We start from the raw sequence: 11,507 nt of genomic DNA on the forward strand, positions 1-11,507 counted from the left end.
TACTTTGGATTCCTTGTGAGTGGACATGCGGAGGAAGGTGAGAAAAACACTGCGATGGAGACGCTTCTGCATGTCAGCAACCTCGGGGGCCGGGGCCACCCACTCGTCGAACTTCCGGGGAACATGGTGCAGGTAGGAGTCCAGGCACTTCTGCAGGGTCTCGTCGAAGATGACCTGAGCCGGGCAACAGAGGAGAGCAAGGGTTGTTCCCGCCACCCACGGGCTTGCGGGTGGACTGAGCGGGGCTCGTGGCCGTGCCAAACACTCCAACCCCAGGGGACTAAGAAGGTATGAATGAGCGAGGGCTACACGCAGTTTCTAAAAATGACACGTTGGAAGGTGCTGTATAAACATCATTAAGATTGTGATACAAGACAGAGCCATCCAAACCACAATTGCCTGTTAAGGATCCAGCGAAAAAAGTAGAGAAAAAAGCCTCTACTAGGAGGAGAGAGACAACAGAAACCAACCAACCACATGGCATGTGCTTTGTCTTAGCGTTAATTTTGAGAGAATGTTACCTGGCACCAGAATTTATCGTGAGGCAAGGCCAGGAGCCAGTCGAGGTCATTGGCTACGAAGGTGGCGCGTTCCAGGTACTCCTCCACTAGGGCGGGAATGTTGTCTTTAGGGGGCGGTTTGTATAACACAAAATACCGGTCTGCCTTCTGCTCGGGGTGCTACGGATCCAAAAACCACGTGTTAACGTGGCAGAGGTTAGTCAGCGAGGGCCCACCTGCCAACCCACAGCAATGACAACACTGGGCTGTTCTAACCGGTGACCCTCCAAGGAGCTTTTACGCATAAAGAACAAAGTGTGTCTGACAAAGGGGCTTGGTTGCTTCCAGAGAACACTAGGCGGGCTTTAAAAACCATGTTTTTTTGGAGAATATTTTCATCCCATGGGGAAAGGTTAAAAAAAGAAAAAAGCAGGATACACACCTCTCTAGTTAATATAATCAGCTTTTGTATTTAAAAAAAGCAGACATTAGATAGATAGAGAGATAGATAGAAGACAGATAGATAGGTAGACAGATTTAACACATTCACATACAGGCTAAAAAATAAAAGTGTGTGTGGGGACAACACTCTAAAGCTGATAGTGGTTGTCTCTGGAGGGGGGATTTTGACTTGAAAATGCTTCCCAATTAAAAAAAATGAACATGTATTACTTTTTAAAGTTATCTTTTAATTATATAAGTGAGACCTGAGAATCTTTTCTTTCAAAAGTTTACAACACTACAGAGAAGGTGAGCTGCCTGGGGCTACACTCCCAGCCGCCCTGTCCGTCCATCCCGTGAGTGTCCTTGCAGACCCTTTGTAGGCGTTTACGTTAAAATATACCCACAGAAGGTATTTGTTTAGATGTTTCCTCACAAAGATGGTATCATTCTATATGTGTTATGCTATATCCATTTTATAATCAGGAAAAAACACCTGAGTAATTCTTTTTTTTAAAGAAAAGATGCCAACCACCACCCCAAGATCCTACTCTCCTTACCATCCTACAAGCATTGACTGGAACCCTGCTGCGGTATAGCACATGAAGAAAAGCAGCTGCGTGCTCAGAGACCATGCTGCAGCGGGGAAGATGCACATCTAAGCCATCAAGAGAGCATAAAACAGAGCAAGTGACGGCTCAGACCTGCCAGAGGGGCCGTGGGAGTGCAAAGGGGATTGACAAATGGAGGACAGGGCCAGCTCGCTTCCCAGAGCAGGCAGCGTCTGAGTTGGGCCTTGGAGAATGAGAAAGATTTTTAGAATGAAGAAGCGGTATTTTTATGGAGGCACATAAATGCGCCATAAAAAAAAGCGGGCCCAGATTGCCCTGGGAGGCAGGAGAGGGATGTGGAGGGAGAGAACACAGGAGCGATGACAATAAAAGCCACCAGGTACCGAGGGCCTGTCCTGTGCCTGCTGCCGAGTAGGCATGTTCCCCAGCCTTTCTTTCTTACCTACAACAACTATTGAAAAGGGAGATAGGCCCTGACTGGTTTGGCTCAGTGGATAGAGCGTCGGCCTGCGGACTGAAAGGTCCCAGGTTCGATTCCGGTCAAGGGCATGTACCTTGGTTGCGGGCACATCCCCAGTGGGAGGTGTGCAGGAGGCAGCTGATCAATGTTTCTAACTCTCTATCCCTCTCCCTTCCTCTCTGTAAAAAATCAATAAAATATATTTAAAAAGAAAAGGGAGATAGCGTTTGTTTACAGGGGAGGAAACAAAGGCTCGGTAAGCTTCAGGAACTTTGCCAAAGTCACTGGCTAAGGAGGCAACTGAGGCAGCGTGTGCACCAAAGCGTACACTGCAGACCTACTAAGTGACCTGTGGGACCCATGTGCCATCTGGTCTCGCTGCTTGTCCTGTTGAGGTGAGGAAGGACCAGATCCTAAGGCCTTCGAAGAACCTTGAATGCCAAGCTCAGAGTAGGGGCTTTATTTTGTAGGTAATGGGGGCCGTGGGAGATTTCAGGACAGGGAGCGGCAGGCCCAGCTGTATCTTTAGCCCCCAGAGTTGGCTTATGTCCCGCCTGCTCAAAGGAGCTTTCTGAACATTCTCTGCCCACCACACTTCTTGATAAGTAACCATCTGCACCGTTCTCCCACTGCTCCACTTAAACGAGTCCTGTCTTCCTCCAAAGACTTGCTTTGGGGTATTCAACAGCACCAAGTGTGCACTGTGCACACAGTAGGTACTCAATAAACATTAGCTTGGCCCATCACCCTGCAAAGGTGGCACGGTGGCTGTCCCTTGGGTAGAGATCTCCTTGTCCCACGTTAGGACTAAAGACACAGATACAGGGTGGGTACAAACCTCACGACAATCTTCTAGGAGCTTCCACGGCCAGCAGGGTAACCCTCTTTGGCATGGCCAGCAAGACTACTCCTCATCCAGGCAACTGTCTCCCTCAGTTCATCCCTCTCCCCACCCTACTCCCATTCAAGGCTCCTGTCACGGCCACTGTTACCACCATCATTACTGCGTGTTTACTATGTTCTAGTACAGTGCTTATTCAGACGTCTCGTGTAATCCTCATAGCCACCGCACAAAGCTGGTTCTATTATTACCCCTTTTAGATCCCGAGGCATGGAGAGGTTACGTAACTTGCCCAAAGTCACACAGCCAAGTATGCGTGACATTTGACACAAAGCCCCTGGGATACCGTTTCCACCGCAGGTGACCGGTGGTTGGTATAGGAGTCAGGCTCTCTCAAAACAGCACACTCGGGTCCTCCTGCCAGACCCACCCTTTGCCGACTGCTCTGCCTGGCTAACGCTTATTCATCCTTCAATACCCAGGTCAGGACCTCCCCCCTTAAGGAGCCTTCCCTGGCTGCGCATGTCCTCCCACTGCTCCCGAGGCCCCCCTGCCCACACACCCCGCTTTGGTCTGGATCAGCAGCCTGGACTTCCTTGACCACCACCCTGATCACCCGGCAGAGAAGCTACTGGTCTGCTTTTCTCTCAGACCATGGGCAGCTCCAGGGCAGGAACCATGTCTTTTCTCTTTGCAGCTCCAGTGCCTGTCACAATGGCTGCTGGGTCCTTGACTCATTAACTGAATTTTCCTGGCCCTGGGAAGCCAGAATGAAGAGAAGGCACCAGGTCTCTGCTCTCCCGGAGCCCACAGTCCAGCAACCCTGGTGTTCCGTGTGCGGGGAAGGACTGAGGTGGAAAATCAGACCCAACCACTCACGGAACCCGTCTCCTCCAGTCCTGTCCACAGAACTTTCTGCAGTATTGGAGCTGCTCTCCACCCGTGCAGGCCACCACTTCCCCCATGGGGCTACTTCACTTTAACTAAAGTTAAAATAAATGTCCAGTTCTTCAGTTGAACAATCCACATTTCAAGTGCTCAATTGTTATGTTTGGCAAATGTCTACCCTATTGGACAGAAGAGTTTTCTATTTTCCGATCAATATCCTCCTTACATAAAAAGGTTACAAAAAAGGCCGAAACCGGTTTGGCTCAGTGGATAGAGCGTCGGCCTGCGGACTGAAGGGTCCCAGGTTAGATTCCGGTCAAGGGCATGTACCTGGGTTGCAGGCATATCCCCAGTAGGGGATGTGCAGGAGGCAGCTGATCGATGTTTCTTTCTCATTGATGTTTCTAACTCTCTATCTCTCTCCCTTCCTCTCTGTAAAAAATCAATAAAATATATTAAAAAAAAAAAAAAAGGTTACAAAAAAGAAACAAGAGGTTTTATAGCAGAAAGATGATAGGTCTGATCTCTAGGGTCAGCCTAGCTGGATTCCCCTCCTGGCTCCCCTAATTTCCTATTTCTGTGACCCTGAGCTCTCTGTTTCCTCATCTGTGAGATTCGGACAACCAAAATACCTACTCACAGGGCTACGGTGCAGCTTACAAGAGATAATCCAGGTGAGTGTTTAGGAAGGTTTGGCCCAACTCGAGTGCTCCGTGACGGCTAAGTACTATTAATAATACTCTTGGGAGCAGTGGGCGGGCATGCGCAGCCTGGACGGTAGTTAGGAAGTAACAGGAAGCCATTCAGAAAGCAGGAAATAGAGCACCAAGCTCTGCTTTCCCACGACTTGACTCCAGCCCCGGGAAAGTACTTCCTCCCACCTTGTGCGAGTAAGCTCATCTTCTTGGGGAAACAGCGAGTGGGCAGGGGGACTTCAGGCCCCGGGTCTGGCTCCTTCAGCAGCCTGGCACCTCCCTGTGGCTCTGATCTCCCTCTGCAGCTGGTAACTGGCATCCTCACAGCCTCCTTCGTTTTCAGTCTCACAGGCCCTGCCGAGTCTGTATGTGGCACGTCTCAGCCCATTGACATTGAGATCAAAGACGGCCGGACCTCTGAAATCTGTGTTCCCCCCGAAGTGTGGATAGCAGCTGAGATAGCTCTGAAAAGGCCTACCTGAAACCTGAACCCCTCCCACAGGGCCAAATGCCCAAACCCGGCTTCGGGATGGATCCATTTCCAGGCCAGCTCAGGCTAGCCAGAACTGCCCTCCGACTCCGATTCAAAATGCAATGCTTTGGGGAAGGTGTGGGGAGGTGACAGGGAAAATACGACTCAAATTCAGGCTGCGGCTTGGAACGGAAACTTCTACGCTGGGCCTGGAAGGACCTGGTAGTGTCCCAGCTACTGGATTACTGACTGTGGCCCTGAGGTCACTCTTGGAACAGATAAAGAAGGAATTTACTTCGCACTTTTGAAATTGCAAGAATGATAACATCAGTCCGAAAGGCCTCAAGGCACCGGCTCACCAGCGCTGGTGATGTCCTCAGCTTTCCTGTCTTCAGGTCCTTGTGGGTGATCTGGAGTTGGTCCAGGGGCAGAGCTGGCATTGTGCTGCGTGACCCTCCTGAAAGGAAGATGGATGGGAAGAGAGAGCGGACACATAGGCTCCTGGTGCAAGGGCCTGCTCTGGGCTGGTCCCGGGAGCAGCAACCGCTGGCCTCAAGGGACTCCTGACATGGGCCTCAAAGGCCTGGCTCCTGTACTAATCCAGGCTACAGTGACTACACACCCCCACCCTCTGAGGACCGGTCCCACGTGCCTAGATGATCTATTATGGCTCCAGCTCCGGGCCTTCCTTGGCCTGTGAGCTCTGTGAAGCCAGTGCCCAGCTCTCCTCCTCCTCCGCCTTCTCCTCCTCCTCCTCCTAACTTTCCCAGGACCAGCACAGGCTGGTGGAGAGGTGGCCTCATCCAAATGTTTGATGAACGAACTGAACAGGATACTTTTCTTATAACTCCAACCAGATTTGAAGTCTTTTGAGAGCGAAGCCATGGGCCTTTCCTCACTTGTGGAGTGTGTTTAGATTTTATAACCTGTCTAGGCTTCAGGGAGAAAAGACATGGATGGACAGAAGGATCAAGGAGGATGACAGAATTCACAGAAACGTGCCAGTATGAGCTCCTTTCTAGAGGCCCAGATCGGCCTCAGAGTCAGCGAACAGCAGGTCGCACGTCTTCCGTCTTCCCGTCCAATGCTCTTTTCACAATACCAGTGGCCTGACCCACTGGGGGGCTGTGCACATTGCCTGTATCATGGAATGAAGTGAATCAGGCCCTTTAACAGACACGCCATAAACCGTGAGCACCGTCTCAGTGACAACATGAAGACATACTAAGGCCGGGATGAGGAAACCATCACCTCCGAGCCCTCGCAGAGAAGCCGAGGGGCACGATCATCCATGCGTTACATGGACTATATACGTATACATGGGTGTCCATATCTGACATCAGGCCAGGGCCTGGTGTTCGGAAGACACCCCGATAAGGCAGGGTCTCTTCCCTGAGGAAGCTCACGCCCCAAAATAATGACAACAGCCGCAGGAGTAACGTGCTTGTCACGTGCTGGCAACTCTTGCTTGGCGTGAGCTCAGTCCACACGTGTTAACTCACTCTGTGTGTATTCACGCTCACACCAACTCTAAGGCTGGTTCTGTTAGCATCTTCGCTTTACCAACGCGGAAATCGAGGGCAATGGCGCTAAGTGTTCGACACAGGACTTGGTGTGCAATAAGCACCCGATAGAGTTCACTGGTTGTTACTCTAAGTCCCGCCATAGGCAGAGCGCCGTGGGCTTCTTCACTCACTCGGCACTGACTTCATACGTGCAGGGTCCTGGGCGGGTCAGTGACTATGATTTGGTGTGGCCAGAGCTGTAACAGGAAATCCCCAAAACAAGCACAGCGGAGAAAGGGAGAATGCCACGGGGAAAGTGACCTGTCACCGGGTGGTTGAAGGGTAGCCTGACAAGATGGGAAGGAAGGGGATTCCAAGCGAAGAGCGAGCGTGAGCCAAGCCTCAGAGCCTGTGGCTTGAAGGAAGGGGAAGACATGGTTGGAAATGCCAGGTCAGGGAGGGGATGACAGACGTGGAGGGAAGATGCTGGAGAGGAAAGATGGGGCCAGTCTGTTTGTTGTTTAAAGCCTTGAATGCCATGCTAAAGATTCTGGCTTTTCACCTGCAGGCAGTGAAGAGCCATTTAAGTAGAGGAGAGACATGATCAGAAAGAGAAGGCAATTAATAACCTGGTGGCAGGAGAAGCCTCCTAGGAACCACTGGAGAGCAAAGTGTATCTTAATCCTCTTACTCCTCCACCCACGGACTCCCGAGCACCTCTGATCCAGGCACTGAAGCCCGAAGGAGGCTCAGGTGCACACATAACAGGCCTGTCCTGCCTTGCATGGAACTTAGTCTTGAAGGGGAAGACAGCTATGAGTCAAACAGTCATACAAACACGTAAATCGCAGCACCATGATGTACGCTACGTAGGGGAGGCCCCTGCAGCTAGGACAGAGAACTGGCTGGGCAGAGGAAGGCTGCCAAGGAAGACGTGCGTTTTCCTCTAATGCGGCGGTTCTCAACCTTGGCTGCACATTAGAATCACCTGGCAATCTTTTAAAAATCCTGATTTCTGGGCCTCGTCCTCTGGAAATTCTGTTTCTTTGTTATGGGGTGGGACCACAACATTAGTAACAAAGAAACAGAATTTCCGGAGGACGGGACGAGGCCCAGAAATCAGGATTTTAAAAAGATTGCCAGGTGATTCTAATGTGCAGCCAAGGTTGAGAACCACTGAGCTAACCTGTGGGCAGGAACTAACCAGGCACAGAAGGAACTTGACGTTCCGAAAGAATAAGGACAATGATCGTGACAATGTCTGTGCCACCACCGTTGCAACTCCAGTGCCAAGCGGGACAGCAAGGCCGAGAGTTAGGAAAGCACCTTCTTTAGGAGGGGAGCTCGGGGCCAGCACCCATTACTGTAAGGCCGGGGCGCATTCCCAGGGCTGCGGCTGCCTCCGTTTCCCTGTCATCGCCCTTCTGGTCTCCACTCAACCTGACCCTCCTTGAGGTGCCAGACGGTCCTGTCTCAAGCCTCCACACCCCCCGTTCCTGTCGTATGTTCAATTATCTTGCGCCTTTACCCGTCACTGGCCGTCTCCTCCCGCTGGACTGTACACTCCATGCGGGCAGGAGTCTTGTCTGTCCGGTTCCGTTTGTATCCCCAAGTGCCCAGATCTGTGCCCGGCACGTAGGAGAAACGTGCCATCTATGTGTGGAACTAATGAATGAACCCCGAGGAAACTGAACAGCGCGGTCCCCTCGCCCCAGGATGGACTTGCGGGGACCGCGACTCGTTCAAGTCACTCTGGGGCCGAGCCTCGAACCCCGATACTTTCTGGCCTCGTGGGGATCGGGGGTTGGGGGGCGATTCCAGGCCCCTGGGGCAGCATAGCCGGGGCCCGGTCGTGGAGACAGAGAGTCCCCACGGCTCCTCCCCGGCCCGGTGCCCCGCATCCAGCCACGCACTCACCTCGGCGGCTCCACTACCGGCTCCGTGCCGCCGCCGCCGCCGCCACCGCCGCCGCCGCCGCGGTCCACGGTGACAGCTCCCAGTCCGCCGGCACTTCCGGGGTCAAACGGCGATTCCGCAGACGGTGATAGGAAGCCTGACCCGGCCCCGCCCCCGGCGCCAACTGCCACCAGGAAGCCGGGCCCGAGGCCACGCCCCCAGACCGAAGACCCCGCCCCCACAGGGACCGATCTGACTGTAGCCACGCCCTCATCGCGCCTTTCTCCGGGCGGATGGAAGGTAATATTTGGTTGTGATTCCATCTTTTGGAAAATCCAAGTAGCTGTGGTTCTCAACCTTCTGGCCCTTTAAATAAAGTTCCTCATGTTGTGACCCAACCATAAAATTATTTTCGTTGGCACTTCATCACTGTCATGTTGCTACTGTTATGAATCGTCATGTAAGTATCTGATATGCAGGATGGTCTTAGGCGACCCCTGTGAAAGGGTCGTTCGACCGCCAAAGGGGTCGCGACCCACAGGTTGAGAACCGCTTCATCTTTGTTTTCTCTCCTTTGCACGGAGAGATTAATGAGGAGTGTGACCTTCTAAAGGAGGCATCCTTGTCTGAGCGAACATATGTCCAACTGGAACTAAATTAAAAAGCAGTTCTGGGTATTAATCACTTATTATTGCACGTGGTTTCTGTGGGTTAGGAATGAAAGGAAAACAGTTGTTGAAGGATGAGACTTCAGCTCTGTCCTCTTGCGCTGTGCAGAGCGTGTGTGTTCTCAGCAGGCTCCCCTCAGCTCTCGTGTGCTGGGTGCGCTGGCTCCCACAGCGGCCTCACCGCCTCTGGCTCCTTAGAGCCACAGAGACCAGCAGCACTCTGATCTTTTTGATAATGTATTATTTTTATCATTGGAGAAAAATTGCATACTTTAAAGTGAAAAAAGGGCGGGAGGGTGGCTGCTTGAATATCCACACATCATAGCCCCTGGCTTCCTTCAGAGGGAGCCATCCAAAAGATCAAAGTGTCTTGGCCGGGTGGTTCTGGCTCAGGGTACCTCGTGAAGATGCCATCACATGTCAGAGGTGACTGCATTCATCGGAAGCCTTGATCAGAGCCGAAGAACCTGAGGTGGCTCGTTAATGTGGCTGGCAAGTTGGCACTGAAGAGGATGCTATGTAGTCTGAGTTTTCTGGAAATTTGGGAACCGACAGGTGGGAAGAGCTCAGGCAGTAGCAACGTATCTTCATGAGAAAATGAAAGAGCAGCCTGAAATCTCTCTTTGCAAAGTGTTCCATAAATATACTAATTTCACAATCCACGCTGTCCCCAGCCAGGAAATGCTGTCTCCAGCAGCTTTCTGTTAAGCCCAGCTTTCTCTCAGTAGGGCCTCGGCTCCATGTCTGTCCAATCCCCCTGCCCTCTGTCAAGTTCATCGAAGCTTCTGCTGACTCCAGAGGAATGCAGAGAACCATCACTGCGGTGAAAGTCTCAAATCACCCCACAGGGCCCCTAATAACAAAACATCTGCTTGTCATTCTCCCTCACCCCTCTGGGTCTTAGTGAGAAAGCAGCGTTAAATGATGATAATGAGAACTTAAAAACGCAGTTTCCTGGCTTCTGAGAAGGGAGGCTTGATTTGAAGGCAGCTAATTATCCTCACATTATGATTTACAATGAGTGCTTGGTTGTCTTGCCTGCTATTGCTAGTCTGTGAGCGAAAGTCGGAAAAATGTGGGGGGAAAGATGTCCACGTGAACACATTTTAGAAAGCGGAGGGCAGAGAATCCCCAAGTCAAAGTAAGACTCTTCTCGAACTTGTGGTCCAAACCTCTCGTGTTACAGTTGAGGAAACTGAAGCCCAGAGAGGGGGTGGAACTGGCCCCGAGTCGCCCAGGAGCTGGTGAGGAAGTCTCCGCAGTGGCTCCAGCCTCAACCCCGCCCGGGGAGATGAAAGGGTAGCTCTGTCTGCCCCACGCAGCTAAGAGGCTGCGCTCAGACCACCCATCCAAGTGGCAATTGGCACGTCCGAGCTTCCGATAATCACCAGTGTGGGACGATGGAGCCACGGAACCAGGAGGTGGAATAATTCCTCCAGGCCTGGGACAGAGTTTAAATTGGGGGGTGGCGGGGGGGTTAGGGAGGAAGATTGCTTCACATCGATAATAAACACTCTTTATTGAGTAGCATCGTGGGCTTTTCATGCCAGATCAGCGTGGAAGAGCTGTCAAAGGCAACTTCAGCTGTGCTGGTGATGGCAAAGGTTGATATTGATGCTTTTAACTATCAAACCTGGGTTGTAATGTAGTGGAATAGTGCCAGCTCTTTCGCTTTTTTTTTTTTCTTCTTCTTCTTCTGGAGAGCATTGAAAGAAGCTCCTGGAAGATATGCCTTGACCATTATGAAGAGGGCAACCTAGTCTTCCCATGTTTCTAGCTGTTTATTCCCTGGGCCGCACAGTCCCCAGAGGGCTCCGGAATGCAGCCGCTCTGACCATCTTAAGTGTCCTAGCTCCTTACACTTCAGGGCAGTGGCGCATGCTGCTTCCTCTGTCTGAAATGCCCCCATGCTCCCCTCACCAACGTGAATCATCGTCATCTCTTCCTTCTGCAGATGCTTGTTGTTCCCTGATATGCACAGCCCCAGCCAGCTCCCTGCACGTCCCTGTGTAGCACTGATCACGGCTCATCATCTTATATATATTTTTTTTGCACTTGATTGTTTAACCAACGACTGCCTCCCTCATTAAACTATGCCTTCTGGCAAGTTAGGGACCTCATCTGTTTTGTTCACCAACCTTCTCTCCAGTTCTTAGCTTGGTACCTGGCACCTAATAGGGTGCAATGAATATTTGCTGAGTGGATGATTGAATCAAATTCCTAAGATGATCAAGACCAGCTCTTTCGATTGCAGGTAAAGAAACCATGGTCCAGAGCTAGGCAGTGACTCACCCAGGGTTACACGCAGGCAACGCATAGCTCCTTGCTGATGATTCACTTCCTTAAAATACCTTGGCACCTCGGACAGGGCCGTTTTTAAGGCAAGTTTCAGGGACTCAATTGTTTTTTATTTCCTGGACAATTGTAGTTCCTCTTCTTCTTCTTCTTTTTTTAAATTCTCACCTGAGGATATTTTTCCATTGATTTTAGAGAGAGTGGAAGAGAGAGAGAAAGACAGAGAGAAATATCGATGTGAGAGGAAACACATTGATTGGTTGCCTCCTGCATG

General features: G+C 51.3%; 1 protein-coding gene across 4 annotated transcripts in view; it reads right to left on the bottom strand.

Annotated features, from left to right (window-relative positions):
• ASCC2 (activating signal cointegrator 1 complex subunit 2) overlaps positions 1-8,395 on the bottom strand; it is a 30,712-nt gene extending 22,317 nt beyond the window's left edge. The window contains exons 1-4 of one of the 4 annotated variants that reach the window (XM_081113820.1): positions 8,292-8,377; positions 5,229-5,326; positions 522-680; positions 4-174 (exon numbers count right to left, since the gene is read on the bottom strand). In XM_081113820.1, coding sequence (XP_080969946.1) covers positions 4-174; positions 522-680; positions 5,229-5,309 — 411 coding nt within the window. In that variant the 5' untranslated portion in view covers positions 5,310-5,326; positions 8,292-8,377. Of the gene's footprint in view, positions 1-3; positions 175-521; positions 681-5,228; positions 5,327-8,291 lie in introns of all 4 variants that reach the window. The other 3 variants (XM_081113822.1, XM_081113821.1, XM_081113823.1) reach the window with 3 other exon arrangements.
• Between the last annotated feature and the right edge of the window lie 3,112 nt (positions 8,396-11,507).

This window comes from Myotis nattereri, assembly GCF_964212035.1.
Source record: "Myotis nattereri genome assembly, chromosome: 19".
NCBI classification, from domain to species: domain Eukaryota; kingdom Metazoa; phylum Chordata; class Mammalia; order Chiroptera; family Vespertilionidae; genus Myotis; species Myotis nattereri.